This window comes from Mobula hypostoma, chromosome 8, assembly GCF_963921235.1.
Source record: "Mobula hypostoma chromosome 8, sMobHyp1.1, whole genome shotgun sequence".
Classification (NCBI taxonomy): domain Eukaryota; kingdom Metazoa; phylum Chordata; class Chondrichthyes; order Myliobatiformes; family Myliobatidae; genus Mobula; species Mobula hypostoma.
The window spans coordinates 152,374,886-152,394,828 of NC_086104.1; the positions used below are offsets into that span (position 1 = coordinate 152,374,886).

The window sequence follows — 19,943 nt, forward strand, 5'->3', positions numbered from 1 at the left end:
GAAGAAATATCCTCTCCACATCCACCTTATCTAGTCCATTCAACATTCGGTAGATTTCAGTGAGATCCCCACACATTCTTTTAAATTCTAGTGAGTACAGGTCCAAAGCTGCCAAACGCTCCTCATATATTAACCCCTTCATTCCCAGAATCATCCCTGTGAACATCGTATACCAGTATTCATCCCTGTATACTGAGGTACACTTCTGAGGTACACTACAAGTGATAATTTATTATCAAAGTACTTATATGTTACTATATACCAACTTGAGATAAATTTTCCTTCTGGCATTTACAGGAGAAAATACAATAGAATTTTATGAAAAACTATACATAAAGGTAAAACACAAACACTAATGTACAAACTCTGCAAATAAAAATAATACAGAGAATATGATCACAAACAAGAGAAAATCTGCAGATGCTGTAAATCCAAAGCAATGCACTCAAAATGCTGGAGGGCTGAAGGGTCTTGGCCTGAAATGTCGGCTGTACTCTTTTCCATAGATGCTGCCTGGCCTGCTGAGTTCCTCCAGCATTTTGTGTGTGTTGCTGAGAATATGACCGTTAAAGAGTGCTTGAAAGTGAGTGTGTGTTACTATTTTCCATGTTCTCTATTCTCTTTAATACCTCAACGTGCCTATAAATGGCATGATCTGTCTATATGGTGTATAAAGGAAGGCTTTTCACTATGCAAACAACAGGAATTCTGCAGATGCTGGAAATTCAAGCAACACACATCAAAGTTGCTGATGAACCCAGCAGGCCAAGCAGCATCTCTAGGAAGAGGTACAGTCGACGTTTCAGGCCAAGACCCTTCGTCAGGACTAACTGAAGGAAGAGTTAGTAAGAGATTTGAAAGTGGGAGGGGGAGGGGGAGGGATGGAGCCAAGAGCTGGACAGGTGATTGGCAAAGGGGATATGAGAGGATCATGGGACAGGAGGTCCGGGGAGAAAGACGGGGGGGGGGGGAACCCAGAGGATGGGCAAGGGGTATAGTCAGAGGGACAGAGGGAGAAAAAGGAGAGAGAGAGAAAGAATGTGTGTATAAAAATAAATAACGGATGGGGTACGAGGGGGAGGTGGGGCATTAGCGGAAGTTAGAGAAGTCGATGTTCATGCCATCAGGTTGGAGGCTACCCAGACGGAATATAAGGTGTTGTTCCTCCAACCTGAGTGTGGCTTCAAATTTACAGTGGAGGAGGCCGTCGATAGACATGTCAGAATGGGAATGGGATGTAGAATTAAAATGTGTGGCCACTGGGAGATCCTGCTTTCTCTGGCGGACAGAGCTTTTCACTATACCTAGATATACAGAATTACACAGGCCCTTCTGCCCATCTCGTGCATGCCGTCCAAGCTAGTCCCACTGTCCTTTGCTTGGCCCATATCTCTCTAAACTTTATGTGCCTGTCAAAATGCCTTTGGAACATGTTACGATAACAAACCAATGCATATATCAATAAATGCAAAGCAAGTGTAAAAATTAGAAACGACTCCAGAGTTGTCAGACCGTGAGACCCGGTTAAGGTGGGACCCTGATGACAGGCTCAATGCGGCCACACATCCTGCCAAGAACACAAGAGATTCTGCAGAGGCTGGAAATCTACAGTAACACACACAAAATGCTGGAGAAATTCAGCAAGTCAGGCAGCATCTATGGAATGCACAAACAGACGACGGCTTGGGATTCTGTCAGACAACTTCAACCCCACGAGCAACACACATCAAAGTTGCTGGTGAAGGCAGCAGGCCAGGCAGCATCTCTAGGAAGAGGTGCAGTCGACGTTTCAGGCCGAGACCCTTCGTCAGGACTAACTGAAGGAAGAGTTAGTAAGAGATTTGAAAGTGGGAGGGGGAGGGGGAGATCCAAAATGATGGGAGAAGACAGGAGGGGGAGGGATGGAGCCAAGAGCTGGACAGGTGATTGGCAAAAAGGATATGAGAGGATCATGGGACAGCAGGTCCGGGAAGAAAGACAAGGGGGGGGGACCCAGAGGATGGGCAAGGGGTATATTCAGAGGGACAAAAAGGAGAGTGAGAGAAAGAATATGTGTATAAAAATAAATAACGGATGGGGTACGAGGGGGAGGTGGGGCATTAGCGGAAGTTAGAGAAGTCGATGTTCATGCCATCAGGTTGGAGGCTACACAGATGGAATATAAGGTGTTGTTCCTCCAACCTGAGTGTGGCTTCATCTTTACAGTAGAGGAGGCCGTGGATAGACATGTCAGAATGGGAATGGGGTTTTCAACCCCACGAGTCCATTCTCCACACAAAGCCGAGCTTGCAGTTCATATCTTTAAAAAATTGCACCTTTCGTTTGTAATTAAGCATTCACCGCCACATTTTTTTTAGTTGTCCAAAGCCGTCAATACCCAACTCGCCTGCACACACACTTCAGCAAGCATAACCAGCGCTCCATCACCTCTTCACTGCGCATGTGGGCGAGAGCCGGCGCTCCCCATCTGATTGCATCATGGACGTTGTAGTCCAACACTCGACCTACTGTATGAGAGAAGGGCTCCTCGAGACTACAAGCGCTACAATGCCGTGCGCCTTCAATCAGTGCACCTGTGGTAAGGATGCAGTCAACTGAAAAGGATTCTCTGCAGGGCTGTCTGAATAAATGTTTGTTAACATAAAATAAAAGTCAGGTGCACAAGGGAGTGAATGTTGGATGTTGGGAATGGAGAGGGGGAAAGATATGAAGTTTTGTTGCTTTGAAGTCTCTTACAAGAAGTTGCAAGACTATGGTTTGCTTCATCAGGGGGAAGTAGTAAAGTCTGCTTCTCCACAGCTGCTCATTGTGCCTGAGGTAGAAAGGATGAGTGAGGTGCTGGATGAAACTTTTGGGCCATTGCCTCTTTTGGCTCCAGTAAGGAAGTTCAAGAGACAACCTTCTGGCCACTACACTAGCAGTGATGTACAGGACTTGTTTGGCAAGAGGCAAGCAGCTAATGCAAGGGAGAGACACAGGGTGAGAGGAAAAATTATCACTGTTTTTACTCTGTAATTTAATTTGGCACATTAAGTAACATAAATCTTCTAGCTAAAATCTTGAAGTTTGGAAATGAGATGCCTGTGTGATTTGTTGCCTTTCATATGTCCTTGGCTGGATTGGTTATTGTTCACAGGAAAAATGTTCTGTTAACTTCCATACCATTCTGTTATTATAACTATTCTTGTATAATGATTTTAATATATTCCCATTTTACAATTATCAAGGTTATTGGAAATATAGTAAGAAGTAATGGGAAATTAGAGTTTAAATTTTTGTGGGTAGTGTTGGGTGTATGGTGTTAAATAAATGGATTAGGAGATCCTAATGTGGGTAGCATCTTAGAGGGCCTGTGAAGTACATCTTGGAATCCACATAAAATGAGTGAGTATTTAAGTTGGGTTTCTCTAGTAAGCGTTGATATAGATTTTCATATTTTGGCTTCTGACTGCCAATGTGGTAATTCAATTAGTTAGACTTCTTTAAATTTTAGGCTCCAGAATTTGTTAAAAAGTTATATTTAGTTACTCCTTGATTTTCAAATGCTCTGATTAAATAGGAACAGTATCCAAAACTCAATTCCTATAACCCAATTGCATAAACAAAACAAGCTCAAAGTTTAAGGTTGCAGATAGTCTTATGAATTTGAGTGAATCTCAATTATTCCTGGGCTCATGTGCATTTGGTCAAGAGGAAACAACTGTATAGGTCACAATACTGTAATTAAGTTTGCATTTTTAATTGTAAGTTACTAACTTTTCCCATTTGGCCCTGAAAGCAAGATAATGAGCAATTAAAGTTGCCATAGTTACTAACTATGATTAAGCTACCATATTAAAATCACAGTAGCAAGTAACCATGTTAAACAAATGAATTTGACTTTTTCCCCTTGCAACTGCAGAATCTCTCGTGTTTATGATATTTTTCTTGTCTGTTTTTGCTATTTGATTGTATTTTATCCTTAAATATAGTAGTGAAAACCTACTTCAATGTGAAGGCTGTAATGCTGCTGATGGAATAAGTAGTTTGCAATGCAGTTAGTTGCATAGGATGCTCCCAAATCTGAAATCTCTATCGCCATGGAGTACAAAGGTGACAGGTCACAGAAGCATCACACTGCACATTTCCATCCTATTTGGAAATGTATTGCTGTTTGATCTAAACCCTGAAGCACCTTGCCCAGCAGCACAGTGGGAGCTACCATCACCAGGAGCCAGCCACAGTTCAGGAACACGCACAATTTGCTGGAGGAACTCAGCAAGTCAGGCAACATCCATGGAAATGAATAAACAGTTGATGTTTTGGGAGAAGACCCTTCTTCGGGACTGGAAAGGAAGGGGGATGATGCCAGAATGAAAAGGTGGTTGGGGGGGTGGGGAGGGAAGGAGGCTATTTGGAGCTAGGTGGGTGGAAAAGGTAAAGGACTGGAGAGGAAGGAAATCTGAGAGGAGAGTGGCCCATAGGAGAAAGGGAGGGAGGAGGGTGACTCATCACCACTTTCCTGAGGGAAAGGCAATAAAAGTTAGCATTGCCCAGATTCCAAAACTGAATTCAAGCTCCTGAGAAAATACTTGTATTATTTCAGGTCCAGAGCATAAATGGAGGTTTTTCAAAGCTCAGGAGTATTGTGCCTTTGATTTCCAAAGATCGAAAGCCAAGCAAAGTCCGTGTGCTCAAGGCTGCATCAGAATATATTCGCCTCCTGCATATTGTTTTAGAGGAATCCGGAGGTTCTGAAGTAAGGATTATTGGAGATTTTGTGTCTTTCTTGAGTTATGGGATTGAATATATGCAGCAAGATGTAGAGAACTTGAACATGGATGTTATTAAGTTAGTTTAATGACTGAGAATCTCTACCTAAATCCCTGGGTGCGGAGGGGGACGGGGACCTTTATCAACTCAATGATCATTTTGAACTATGGTTATGAGAAGTAAACTTATTGAATATTGAAAGGCCGAGACAGAGGAGCCTAGGACTGGCCTCAGAATAGAAGGATGTCCCTTTAGAACAGAAATGAAAAATTTCTTTGAGCCAGAATCTGTGGAATTAATTGCCACAAAAGGATGGCGGGGGCAATTCATTGGGTACATTTAAAGCAGAGGTTGGTAGGTTCTGGATTTAGTAAAGGTTACTGGGAGAAAGCAGGAGAATGGATTGATGGGGATAATAAATTAGCCATGATGGAATGTAGAGCAGACTCAGTGGGCCAAATGGCCTAATTTCTGCTCCTATATCTTATGGTACTGTAGCATTTGTGGTCTGCTCAAAACTTTTTTTTTAAACAAATCTTAAATAGTAGTCAAGGATTGAGAGGTAGCCTGAAATAAACTGTTGCCTATTTTGGATGAATAAAGAGAAAATATGTGAGTGGGAAGATGTTTGAGTCAGTCTAAGCCTAGATACCCTAAGATGGGTATCTTATTTGAGCAGTGTTAATGCTATAAATTAAAGGGATATTCAATTATATTTTTTTAAAAATCCCTTTGATATTTCAGAATCCGGTTTATATGTTGTGACATTTGTTAACTTTGTGGCAGCAGTACAATGCAATACATGATAGAGAGAAAAAACAAGAATTACAGTAAATATATATTAAGTAGTTAAATAAGTAGTGCAAAAAAAATAAGAAATAAAAATTAGTGAGGTAGTGTTCATGGGTTTTTTTGTCCATTCAGAAATGGGACGGGAGAGGGGAAGAAGCTGTCCCTAAATCATTGAGTGTGTGCCTTCAGGTTTCTGTACCTCCTTCCTGATGGAAGCAATGAGAACAGGGCATGACCTGGGTGGTGAGGGTTCCTAATGACAGATGCAGTGTCCATCAGAAAACTACAGGATGGAAGCTTCCTGATTTTTGAGTTGTCCATGGAATTTTGAACTAGTGAGAGTGTCACAATTCTCACCTTTGTAAAAGTTTAGTTTTTCCTTTCCTTCAAAGTTGTCTTAAACCTTTAGTGTATTTGATTGGCTTTGACAATATGGTGACCTAATATCTGTTCCTTTTGGACAGGGAATTGTTGACAATAACAACAATTCACAACTTTTCAACTCTGGGGAGCCAGAAAACAATGTGTCTCCAGGGAGCAGCCTTGCTAACCATAGAGCTCACAATGAAGAGGATGACACTGGAAATCAGCTGGAGCCTGTGACTGAGGAAGAAGTACACAACCTGTTGGATAATCATATCATGCCCTTTGTGGGAATTGTCCAGCTGCAGGATGGAAGCTTGGTGATTATGGTGCCTTGTAAAAATATTCAGCCCCCAACCCTTTGTTCACATAAATGAGTATTACAACCAGGGATTTGGATCAATTTAACTGAGAACTTTTAATTGTGAATCACATGCTCCATTTTTCACAGTAGAACCCCCCAAAAAAGTAAAATTGTAAAACAAGAAAAACTAAAAATTCAAAAACTGACATGTCAGCAGTTCAAAAGTATTCATCCCCCTTTGCTCACTACTTAGTTGAACCACCTCTCGCAGCTACTGCAGCCAGTGGTCTTTTTTGCTAAGTTTCTATTAATTTCACACAACGTGATGCAGCAAGATTTGTCCATTCCTCATTGCAGAATTGCTCAAGCTGTGCCAGTTCAGTTAGGGAGTGGTGGTGGACAGGAATCTTGAGGCCTTGCTAGTGGCGTTCGATCGGGTTAAGGTCAGGATGCTGGGTCACCCGAGGAAATCATTTTCTTCATTTGAAGCCGCTCCATGGTTGCTCTGGCAGTGTACTTTGTGTGTCGTTGTCTTACCGAAAGATTAGCATCCTCTCCAGTTTAAGCTTTCTAGCGGAGGTGAGCAGGTTTTCATCCAGGATCTCTCTGTATTAAGTAGCATTCATCTTCCTATCAATGCTGACCAGATTTCCAGTCGCTGCTGTTGAAAAGCATCCCCATAGCATGATGTTTTCTCCACCATACTTTACAGTAGGGATGGCTGGTGCACAGTATTAAATTGACGCCACTGATATGGCTTAGTGTTGAGGCCAAAAAGTTCCACTTTAGCCTCATCCAACTATTACACCTTCATCCACATCTTTATAGTATCTTCTAAGTGATGCTTTGCAAAGTTTTTATGGGCAAGGATATGGTCTTTTCAAACCAAGGCTTCTTCCTTGCCAATCTTCCATAAATACCCTTTTTTGTACAAGCCCTTAGACTTGAGACTGTAGAGCCACGAAGTTCAGTCTCCAGTTGCAGTTATTGACTTCTGCAGCTCACTCAGAGTGCCAATTGGTGTTGGTCCACAGGACACTCAAAACTGCTGCACAGGTTGACTCTATAGTTAAGAAAGCATACGGTGCATTGGCCCTCATCAATCGTGAGATTGAGTTTAGGAGCCAAGAAGTAATGTTGCAGCTATATAGGACCCTGGTCAGACCTCACTTGGAGTACTGTGCTCAGTTCTGGTCGCCTCACTATAGAAAGGATGTGGAAACTATAGAAAGGGTGCAGAAGAGATTTACAAGGATGTTGCCTGGTTTGGGAAGCATGCCTTATGAAAATAGGTTGAGTGAACTCGGCCTTTTCTCCTTGGAGCAACTGAGGATGAGAGGTGACCTGATAGAGGTGTATATGATGATGAGAGGCATTGATCATGTGGATAGTCAGAGGCTTTTTCCCAGGGCTGAAACAGCTAGCACGAGAGGGCACAGTGCTTGGAAGAAGGTACAGAGGAGACGTCAGGGGTAAGTTTTTTACGCAGAGAGTGGTGAGTGTATGGAATGGGTGGCTGGCGACAATAGTGTCTTTTGAGACTCCTGGACAGGTACATGGAACTCAGAAAAATAGAGGCTATGGGTAACCCTAGGTAATTTCTGAGGTAAGGACATATTCGACACAGCTTTGTGGGCTGAAGGGCCTGTATTGTGCTGTAGGTTTTCTATGTTTCTATGTTACAGTAGCCTCTCTTATAAGTGCTATTCTTCTCAGGTGACTAAGTTTAGAGGGGCAGCCTGACCTAAGCGTGGTTTCATACTTTTTCCATTTTTTTTTTCAATTTTTTTGTGATGGACTGCACTGAGCTCCAAGGCCTTTGAGATGGTCTAGTACCCTTCTCCAGATCTGTGCTTCTCTATTATCATTTTTCTGACTTGTCATGAATGTTCTTTTGTCTTCATTTTGGTTTGGTCTGTTGAAAATCTACCAAATGTTTGGACCTTGTGGGGAGAGAGAGAGAGAGGGTGTTTGTTCTTGTGAATTAATAGAAAACAAGTGATTCTCCAATTTTCTATATCAACAAATTGGGTGAGTTTGTAAGGTAATACGGTATATTGTACCTAGGAAAGTTAACATATGAACCCTTTACCAGCCTCACAATTTTGGTTTTTTAATTTTTCACAAATTGTTGACTGGTTTTGGAATTTTCATTCGACATGATGCACAATGTTTTGTAGATTAGGTCAAAAAATCCTACCTCAAATATATTTTAAATTTAGAAAATGAGTCAGGAAAATGTGAAAATAGTGCGGGGGCTGAATACTTTTTCAGATACTGTATCTAATAATGTAACTTTTTTATTCTTTTTGCAAACCTCAACAATGCTTGTGTTTAAAATTGCATATGAATATTAGAAAAGCATACCTATGAGCATATTCAACTGTTTAGGAGGGGGAGGGAGAAAAACCAAGAAAAATAGTCAATACTATGAATTTATACTAGTCTTAGTTAATGTCAAATCCTTTAAAGTTTAGGATGTTTTGGTATTTGTTGCCCTGTTGCAATTCTTTTGTTCCTGGTCTAAAGTTAAGTGAAAGGGTAACTTTTAGAAAGTGCTCTTTAATAGATTCTCTAGCGGCAAAAAAAATTGATCCAAGATCGAAACAAAACAATTGCGGCCAGCCTGCAACCCCAGACGGAGTTGTTATACTTGCATGACATGCCCACAGCTCCAATGATTGCTCCAAAGAGTCAAAATTCCTTATTCCAATCCTTTATTAGCAATTAGCAAACATACAATGAAGCATTATTGAATGTTATCTCAGTGATCAGCAAAAGACCCGACCTCCACTGGTCCAAAGGTACAAACTGCCGTGAAATAAGCAAGAGTATGTAACTTATTCCTTTCTTTTTTACCACCCCCCCCCCCACTCTTGTGACTAGTCGCCATAATAAAAACACAATAAAGTATACATGGCCCCTACAGACTCTGCTCAATCAGGAAGGACCAGCAACATTTCTGGGATTGGATAAAGGTTCCATATTCTTCATTAGTTGAATCATTACAACACAGGACACCATTCAGCCTATTGAATCTGTGGTGACTCTTTGCAGAATTGGCTCCAAGCTATTCACACAGAATTATTTTTTTCAATTAACTTTCAGCCCATTGTGACTGGTGAACTGAGATACCGAAGAGAAGTTGAGGCTGGTGGATATAAAGACTTTTATTCATCACAACAGGCAAGTATTCTGTTAGTTGAGACTTCCTGAATGCAAAGTATATTGAGATTTTGATATTATTTAAGAGTAAAGATAACGGCAGGTGATTTGGTACAATTTCAGAAGCTACAATGACATTATTTACTTTAATATTTTCATCCTGGGAAAAGATTCCATGTAATGGGGCAGCGCAGTAGTGTAGTGGTTAGCACAACGCTTTACAGTACAAGTGACCCGGGTTCAATTCCCGCCACTGCTTGTAAAGAGTTTGTACGTTCTCCCCGTGACTGCGTGGGTTTCCTTCCACCCTCCAAAGATGTACCATTTGGCTGGTTAATTGGACATTGTAAATTGTCCCTGTGATTAGGCCAGGATTAAATCGGGATTGGTGAGTAGCGTGGCTCAAAGGGCTGGAAGAGCCCATTCCACATGGGTAGCTCAATGAACGAAAACAATGAATAAATGAATTACAGCCTTAGAGTGAGAGCACAAGACACCACTGAATGCTTGCCAGGATAATGCACATGGATGCCATAAAACTCCAAGCACAGAAACAAGACACTTACAATTAGTGCTGTGAGGGCTAAATCTCTGTGTGTGTAAGTCAGAATTGTGCAAAATAACTTAGCTGAAAATGTCTAATGCCCTTTTGGATGTAGGTTAATTAACACGCCCTATTGTAGAAAGATAATTTGCAAGAGCATCTCATGGTAATGTCAGTTTATAAACTATATATCCCTTGGGCAGCCAAACTCCTGTTGTGACCCAGTAGCCAGTGTTCTCTAGACAGTACTGTTTGCTTCAAAGCGCTGCTTGCAATTTGCATTAAGAACTCAAGACCGAAACGTGTTAGAATTAATGCTTGATATATTCACCTGGGTGGCAGGGTGGAGTTGTGTCTCCATATGAAAGGAGTTGTAAGGTGCTCCTTCCCTCCGCTACCCTGCAGGTCACCCTTGGGCAAGGTGTGGCACCTGCTTAACCCCTCCCACCCACCAATCAGGGTCACGTGAAGCCTTGGGAGCAGCTGGTGCATATCACAACTCCTGGTTATGCGACCACTGATGTCAGGCAGGCAATCTCTGAAGAGTATTGATAATGGCTGGGGTCACCTGTCTTGTAAAGACACGGCCCAGAAGGAGAAAATGGCAAACCACTTCTGCAGAATAATTTGCCAAGAGCAATCATGGTCAAAGACCATTATCGCCTACGTCATAGGACAATGCACATAATGATGAAGATATTCACCAAATTCCATAACTTTTGAATCCCGAACATTATCATCCTTTCTGTGCAGTCCAGATGATAGAGTAGCTGTGTAAAAATGTTTGTGTCACTCTTCAATCTTTTGTCACTTCAACACACACAGAATGCTGGATGAACTCAGCAAGCCAAGCAGCATCTAAGGAAAAGAGTAAACATTTGACGTTTCGGGCTGAGACCCTTCATCAGGACCCTAATGAGACACAGTGTTCCCTCTTTTCCCTCGATCCTGGCTGACCTGCTGAGTTCCTGCAGCATTTTATGTGTGTTGCTTTGGATTTCCAACATTTGCAGATTTTCTTATGTTTTTGTCAATTCAAGTCTGGTCTCCAGATTATTGATAACGATAAGAAAGCATTTGAGAAGGGTGCACAATAAGGATGTCCAAACTGACTTTATTGTAATTGGGAAAGATTGATCTGGTCGTTACTTACTTCAATAGAAAATGAAAGACTAATGTAGTAAGGACTTCCATTGTTTAAAAGAAAATAAATTGTTAGAACTATTCAGCAGTTTAACAGTCAACTTTTCTCGTTGATGACCACAAGAGAAGGACGGAGCTATGGAGAAGTTAAGTGATAAGTTAAGTCAGCTGGGGGTGTAGTGCCCTCTGGACTGAATTTCAAGACGAGTGGTCCTGGGTTTGAATCCAGCTGGCTCCTTGCAAGCTTCCTATCCACGCTGAGGTGAGAATCGAGTTAACGACTTGGCCTTGTTTATATAAAAAAAAATGACAAATGTTAAAGAAATGGCAAGATTGCTGCCCAGTGCGCCACAAGGTGCGGAGAGGAACAACAAGCGATAAGATGGAGAGCAGAAGATATATGACAACAGGGGATAATTGAAACAGACGAAAGGGTTCTAAAGACATCAGTGAACAAAGAAAAGTCTGTGAGAGCTGCAAAAGAGAGATGCAAAAATCAAAGTAAAATATTATCAGCAACGCTGGAAATTGGATATTGAAGTAGGAATTGTTCACCTTTGCACACATTGACTTGAGGTATAAATTCTGTTCACTTCTCCACAGAAGCTGACTGACTTGACTGTTTCCAGTTTTTCTCTTTTATCTCAGGCTTTGAGCATCTGCAGTATATGCTTTGGTCGTTATGTTAAAGGTCTTTGAAGAATTTGTATGCAGAAAAATATGGTTTCATCAGCAGATAATCAAAGTTAGTCATGCATGGAGGCATTAATGGATTTGTTTGATGACACAACACAGGGAGCGATCAGTTAGCTTATGTTTATGCTGGCCCCACAGCCCTACAAACCTTTTCACCATGTCCGACGATGACAGTTAGATTTGCGCTGTTCTGTGGAGTGTTTGTAGGTGGCTGCTGAGTCCAAGTTATGAGCAATATAGATGTCTACATTAAGGACATGAAAACTGTGCTGGATCTGCAAGTGGAGTCACTGCTATTGCTTTCCCTCTCTGTCACATAGTGATTAGTACTGCTCGGCATCTCTCCTCCAGGTTGATGTGAGCGGTTTTAACCAAAGCTCGCCAGTCACTCTGGTCTAGCGTGCACTATACCAGCCATTAACCCAATATATAGTTGAATTCAAACACTACAGCTTTACGAAATAGTTGATTCATTTAAAATTGTTAAGCACCATTGCAGAAAAGAAATACAAGGCAATGCACAGGACAATGAGTACCAGTGTAGACCGTTTGGGTTGAATGACATGGTTCTGTTCAATGAAGTTTTGGGCTGACATAATGAAAATGTCTTTCATCGTGTCAGCCCAATGCGGGATATTCTGCAAATGCTGGAAATTTTGAGCAACATGCACAAGATGCTGGAGGAACTCAGCAAGTCATGCTGCATCTATGGAGGGAAATGAATCATCAACATTTTGGACCGTGTACAGGGTGATCTTGTATTCTGAATGTGGCTTGTTTCTCTTTCAGATATTCCAAGCAAATGAAGGCTCCTGTTCCAATGTACATAGCGATTAGGTTAAATCTGGACTACTGCAGGTGAGTGGCTACCAACTTCTTCACAATCAGATTTATTGTCACTGACATATAATGTGAAATTTGTTGTTTTGCAGCAGCAGTACAGAGCAAAGGCATAAAAATCTATATTAAAAAAAACAGCCATGCACACCATTAAACAGTTGGAAAGAAGGTTGACGGTGATGTTAAACTTTAGAATGTTGACTGGATGCTGGATATTGGTCACAATCCCTCACTGAAGAGCCCTTGACTTCCCTGATTTCCAATCCATTCCACTTGCTTAAACATCCATTGTATCTGGTTAAGATGGTACAGTGTGTTGGCACGTGGCCAAGTGGTTAAGGTGTCGGTCTAGTGAACTGAAGGTAGCTAGTTCGAGCTTCAGCTGAGGCAGCGTGTTGTGTCCTTGAGCAAGGCACTTAACCACTCATTGCTCTGCGACGACACCGGTGCCAAGCTGTATCGGCCCTAGTGCCCTTCCCATGGACAACATTGGTGGTGTGGAGAGGGGAGACTTGCAGCACGGGCAACTGCTGGTCTTCCATACAACCTTGCCCAGGCCTGTGCCCTGGAAACCTTCCAAGGCGCAAATCCATGGTCTCACGAGACTAACGGATGCCTATATAAAAAGATGGTACAGAAATTTTACTTTAGAGATAAAGCATAGTTACAGACCCATCCAGTCCATCAACACCACACTTGCCCAATTACTTCCATGTGACCAATTAAGTTACTAACCTGAAAATACATCGTTTGCATCAATCAAAATTGTTATATATAACATATAACAATAAAAAGGTAGTGTGGTAGTGTTCATGGGTTCAATGCCCATTCAAAAATCGGATGGCAGAGGGGAAGAAGCTGTTCCTGAATCGTTGAGGGTGTGCATTCAGGCTTCTGTACCTCCTTCCTATAGTAGCAATGAGAACAAGGCATGACCTGGGTGGTGGGAGTCTCATTCCAGATCTGGGATCGTGAGAGGGCACTGGTTTAAGGTGCTTGGAAATAGGTATGGAGGAGATGTCAGGGGTAAGATTTTTAAGCAGAGAATGGTGAGTGCGTGGAATGGGCTGCCGGCGACGGTGGTGGAGGCGGATACGATAGGGTCTTTTAAGAGACTCCTGGACAGGTACATGGAGCTTAGAAAAATAGAGGGCTATGGGTAACACTAGGTAATTTCTAAGGTAAGGACATGTTCAGCACAGCTTTGTGGGCCGAAGGGCATGTACTGTGCTGTAGGTTTTCTATGTTAATGATGGATACAGCCTTTTTGGGGCATCTCGCCTTGAAGATGTTCTGGATAATACAGAGGCTAGTGCTCATGATGAAGCTGACTCAGTTTACAACTCTCTGCAGTGTGTTTAGATCCTGTGCAGTATCACACCACCCGCCCCCCCACCAGACCAGACGGTGACGGAGCCAGTTAGAATGCTCTTCATGGTATGTCTGCAGAAATTTGCAAGTGTCTTTGGTGACATGCCAAACCTTCTCAAGCTCCTAACGAAAGATAGCTGCTGTCGTGCCTTCTTCGTAGTTGCATCGATATATCAGAATCAGGTCTATCATCACCGCCATGTGACGTGAAATTTGTTTTAGCAGCAGCAGTTCAATGCAACACATAATATAAAAGAGAGAAAATAAATAAAATTTTAAAAATAATAAATAAGTAAATCAATTACAGTATATGTATATTGAATAGATTAAAAATGTGCAAAAAAAACAGAAATACTATATATTTTTTAAAAAGTGAGGTAGTGTCCAAGGGTTCAATATCCATTTAGGAATCGGACGACAGAGGGGAAGAAGCTGTTCCTGAATCGCTGAGTGTGTGCCTTCAGGCTTCTGTACCTCCTACCTGATGGTACCAGTAAGAAAAGGGCATGCCCTGGGTGCTGGAGGTCCTTAGTAATGGATGCTGCCTTTCTGAGACACCACTCGCTGGAGATGTCCTGGGTACTTTGTAGGCTAGTACCCAAGATGGAGCTGACTAGATTTACAAACCTCTGCAGCTTCTTTCGGTCCTGTGCTGTAGTTTCTCCCCCCACCACCACCCCTTCCCATACCAGACAGTGATGCAGCCTGTTGGAATGCTCTCCACAGTTTTTGAGTGTATTTGTTGACATCCCAGATCTCTTCAAACTCCAAATGAAGTATAGCTGCTGTCTTTAATGATGGATATTGGGTCCAGAATAGATCTTCACAGATACTGATGCCCTGGAACTTAAAATTACTCACTCTTTCCACTTCTGATCCCTCTGAGGACTGGTGTGTGTGTTCTTTTGGCTGACCCTTTCCGAAGTCCACAATCAGTTCTTTGGTCTTGGTGACGTTGAGTGCAAAGTTGATCAAATCGATGAGGATTGTGCTGGGCAGCCCGCAAGTGTCACCGTGCTTCCAACGTCAACATAACATGCTCACAACTTGCTAAAACCATACGCCTTTGGAATGGCAGAGGAAACCAGAGCACCTGGAGGAAATCCATGCGATCATGAGGAGAATGTACAAATTCCTTAAAGACGGTGGCAGGAATTGAACTTGATTTGTTAGCACTGTAATAACATTACTCTAGCTGCTACACTACTGTGCCATCCTGTTTACTCCAATTAATTTCCAAGTGGATATATTTTTAAAAACCTGCTATGGTCGATCATAAAATAAATTATATCCAACTCTACAACTAAAGTCAATCACTCAATTCAAGGCTAAAGGGCAGAGGTATTGGAAATTTAAAATGTCTATGTATGGACAGTGAAAAATGCAGTCTGACAATTAATAGATTAGAAATAGTCACTACAGATTGGATTTGTTAACTGCAGGGTGTTTGCTTAGAGCTTCCAGTTAGACCATCTGAATCATTGATATGAAAAATGTTGAATGAAATTGATAGTTCTGTGAAATGGAAATTGTCTTTTATGAAATTGAAGGTTTGTCTACCAGTGTAGTAGATCAGCTGACACCTAACATTAAAATTATATTTGGATTTTGAAAACTCATTTCACGATGCCATCCAAAAAGCTATTATCAAAGATTTGGATAAGTACATTTAGTGTAAAATGTTTGCATGCATTGAGTATTGATTGCAGTGCTGGAAATGCTAGAATTTAAATAGCAGGGGTATAAATGTGGAGTGCTAAAGAGGTCAGTGTTTGGAATTGGCTATTTACTGATTCACTGACACAAATAGGGACACTGCCTGTATTGGCATAACTGGCAGAGAAAGACAAGTTAGTTAGAAAGTATGCTGTGAGAAGGAATGTGAAGGAGTTGTAAAGGGATATAGACCAATTAAGTGGGAGACAGGGTGACAAGTGGAATATTATCTGCTTTCAGATGGGTAGTTCAAAGTCACAATATATCTGAGAGCAGTGGTCACAATCTGGGGGTCCATGGATCCCTCGGTTAATGGTAGGGGTCCATGGCATTTCTTTTTTTTAAAAAAAAAGGTTGGGAATCCCTCTCACACAGAGGGAAGGAATATCCTTGTATATGAATGAACATAGGGTTAATTAGAAAACTCAAATGATGTAATGATCTTTGCAAGGCAATCGAAGTAAAAATTCTGAATAAAATTAAATAAGACTTTGTACAGTAATTATGTTGTTTCCTTGTGTGTGGAAAGGTATACTTTTCCTAGGATTCTTAAGGGATGGGGCAATGATCTTTCTGGGGAAAAGTTGGCTCATTCTATATGATATTCTTTGAATGTTAGTAGAACAAGACGTAATTTCATTAAAACATGTAAGAGGGGTTTTGCAGATAAATGGCCAGGGTGATTTACAAGGCAGAACTTGGGTTCATAATCCTTAAAACCGAGCTGAGAGTAAATTCCTTTGATTTGCACTTCCCAAACTATTCAAGACAAATTGATTCTATTTTCAGCTACAAAGGAAATCAAAACACGAGAATACAGTGAAAACTATTATCCTACAGAATAGAGAAGTATTCTTGAGTTGCTGTATAAATTACTTTTACTAATTTTAAACATGTCTATATAGGCACCTGCTTGCTTTTCACAAGTGCTGTAAAAAGGTTTAGCAGGTCGGGCAGCATCAGACAGAAACGATAAGTCAACGTTTCGGGCCGGAACCCTTCGTCAGGACTGAAGAATGAAAGATGGGGAAGGATTTGAATACTGTTTGTAGCGTCAGTTGATAGATCAGTAATTTGAAAGACAAAGGGGTGGGGGAGGGGATGTCATAGCCCTGAAAACAATGGCTGGTAGAAAAAGGAGGCGGAACCATGAGGGAGCTGGGGGAGGATACCCCTTTGTCTTTCAAATTACTGGTAATGCTTCCCCTCCCCCACCCCTTTGTCTTTCAAGTTACTGGTCTATCAACTGACGCTACAAGCATTCTTCAAATCCTTCCCCATCTTTCATTCTTCAGTCCTGACCAAGGGTTCCAGCCCAAAACGTCGACTCATCGTTTCTGACTGATGCTGCCCGACCTGCTGAGTTCATCCAGTGTACTGAAAGTGTTGCTTTGCTCTTTTACAGCATCTGCAGATTATTTTGTGTTTGCTGTAAAATAATGTCCACTTTTCCTGTAATTCCTGGATTCATCGGTGTAGTGGGCACAAATCCCTTTGCCTTTGAGTCAGGCTGTAGTGTTAGGTACAACAGCAAACTGCACTAGCAGTGGAAGACATTGTACTTCACCGCAACATGTTTTGGCCTAGTCTCCATCGGAATTAATAACCTGAATGGTTAATCCAAGGTTAAAATTTCTTTGAAGGGAAGAAAATAAGGTTTATTTATTGTTCATCCAGGAATTGCCATATTACCACTTTGATACTTCATAACAAAAAAAATACAAAATGCTGGAAATTTTCAACCAGTCAGGCAAAAGCTGCGGTGAGAAGCCTATCATTAGAACTCATTGGTAATTAACCAGCAGAGGGTGGCAGATCAGTGGGATTCACTGCCACAGACAGCTGATAAGACCAAACCACTGGGTATATTTAAAGCAGAGGCTGATAGTTTCTTGATTAATAAGGGTGTCAAAGGTTACAGGGGAAGGCAGGAGAATGAAGTTGAGAGGGATAATAAATCGGTCATGATGGTATGCCACAGCAGACTCAATGGGCCAAATGGCCTAATTTTGCTCGTATGTCATAAGGTAATGCTAAATGTTTCCTCCCTACAGATGCTGTTTACCAGCACTTTCAGTTTTTATTTAATATCTTCAGCATCTGTAGTATTTGTACATGTAAACACTTAGGCATTTTCCAGACATTGTCCTCCTTAATTCTTCAGCAGAGGACACTGGATTGCTTTCACTTTATTACTGGCAACCCCTTCAGTATCTTGTAGCTTCTGATATCTGAGGATCAATTCTGGCAGCTTCATTTAATTGAATTGACTCATTCCTGCCAATATTGGCTTCTGAAGCTGACCTGGATCTATAATGTATTTAAAAGTAATACTCTCTAATGCATTGGGCCAAGAATTTTCAATAATCAGTATGATAGCTTTACCCATTCTGGACCAGGCACTGAGACCAAGGGCAATATATGCTGATCAAACTGGCCCCTCCACGATTTAACAAAACACAGTTGAAGCAATTATTTAAATGAGAGGTCTTGTTGTATTCCAAGCCAAAACTTGCTGAAATTAAATTAGATACGCTTGAGTTTATGCTTCCGTAACATTTCTCATTACCTGAGACATCCAAATTCAAAACTTGTGACAATAGTCTTAGCCAGAAAGCAGAGCTTTACAGTGTGATAGACTGTCACATAATATTATGTTTTGTAACTCCAAAACTAATTGAAAGAAAACCACAGGAGCCTGGAAAAATGTATCTACCTCGTTTTTCTTTAGTGAGGCTCTCAGATATGCCATTCACATACATCTAACCCGTAATGAATTATTTAAACAACAAAGAATGCTTCACCAATATATTTACAATATTATTGAAATATTAAATACCCAACTACCCATTATCTAACTTGTTTCTAATGTTAATTTTGTTACAGGTCCCAAGACCATTGGCTTTTGACTCTGGAAAATATTAAATATACAACATTAAAAAAACAGCATTCATTCACTCCGTAGTAAATAGATGATTTGATTGACATGTAACTTGTGTGCTTAATCATATAATTTTGGTACTTGTGGGATTATTTTCATAAATTTTTCAAGTTCAATGCATTACCTCTTCATAAATAAAAAGCAAGTAGCTTCTAGCTTTGCTGCCCTTACTGAAGTAACTGGTCTTGTTAACTCTGGAATAGAGAGTACAAAAACCAATAAAAGAATGGTTATTAGATAAAGCAAAGTAGCAGTCATTTGCAGGCAAGATCAGAATCAGGTTTAATATCACTGGCATATTTTGGGGAATTTGTTAACTTTGCAGCAGCAGTACAATGTAATACAGTAATGATAAATATAGGGGAAAACTGAATTACATTAAGTATATATGTATAATAGTTAAATTAAGATGTGCAAAAACTACTTATTTTTTAAATAAGTATTGAGGTAGTGTTCATAGGTTCAATGTCTCGATTTAGAAATCAGATGGCAGAGGGGAAGAAACTGTTCTTGAATCACTGAGTGTGTGCCTTCAGGCTTCTGTACCTCCTTCCTGATGGTAACAATGGGAACAAGGCATGACCTGGATGGGGGTTTTATTTATTTTTGTGAGATACAGGCCCTTCTGGCCCACCAAGCCGCACCGCCCAGCAACCTACCTATATTCAACACTAGCTTAATCACTGGACAATTTACAATGACTAGTTAACCTACCAACTGGTACATCTTTGGACTGTGGGAGGAAATTGGAGTGCCTGGAGGAAACCCATGTGGTCACAGGGAGAAAGTACAAACTCCTTACAGATGGCGTTGGAATTGAACTCTGACTCCCCGAGCTGTCTTATTTGATCATGTCAACAGTCTGAAATACTGAAGGCTTTTTGGAAATTTTGAGCTTTAAGGGAGGTTCCAATTAAGCTGCATGAGAAGAGTAGGGATGTTACTTACTGAAGCCCATTATCCTTACTGGGACATAGGCTGCGGACAGCAGCTTGAGAGAGTCCTCTGTCCTGGGCCAGTCTTTCAGGCTGTTCACAGGCGTAGCCCATCTTCTTGCGGTATCCTTCCTTTCCCAGGGGTGAGTCTTCGGAGCTCCTGCTGCCATTTCTGTAGCACTTGATTTTTATGGGATGGTCTTGCTCGTCCCATGCCCAACCCTCCTCCTGCAGCTGGCCTGGGACTGTCTATGGTGAAGTTAGGTAGATTATATATGTTTAGCGAAAGATAAAAAAAATTAGCCTGAATCACATTGGATTCATTGACCACTGACCATAACCAGCAATTTGCATCCATTTGTAACATAACAAATGGATGCA

The 19,943-nt window shown here is 41.2% G+C and overlaps 1 protein-coding gene across 1 annotated transcript; it reads left to right on the forward strand.

Annotated features, from left to right (window-relative positions):
• The first annotated feature begins 2,680 nt into the window (after positions 1–2,680).
• Positions 2,681–18,643, forward strand: figla (folliculogenesis specific bHLH transcription factor). The gene is made up of 6 exons (XM_063055331.1): positions 2,681–2,979; positions 4,586–4,738; positions 6,009–6,227; positions 9,320–9,397; positions 12,549–12,617; positions 18,573–18,643. The coding sequence occupies exons 1-5, from the start codon at positions 2,689–2,691 to the stop codon at positions 12,594–12,596; spliced, it is 789 nt and encodes a 262-aa protein (XP_062911401.1). The 5' UTR covers positions 2,681–2,688; the 3' UTR covers positions 12,597–12,617; positions 18,573–18,643.
• Positions 18,644–19,943: the final 1,300 nt, after the last annotated feature.

Bases quoted from the DNA above. Each gene is read 5' to 3' on its own strand.
- figla (XM_063055331.1), top strand. From the start codon at position 2,689: ATGGAGAGGGGGAAAGATATGAAGTTTTGTTGCTTTGAAGTCTCTTAC. The intron at 4,739-6,008 runs GTAAGGATTATT...CCTTTTGGACAG, and splicing joins AGGAATCCGGAGGTTCTGAA to GGAATTGTTGACAATAACAA. The intron at 9,398-12,548 runs GCAAGTATTCTG...TTTCTCTTTCAG, and splicing joins ACTTTTATTCATCACAACAG to ATATTCCAAGCAAATGAAGG.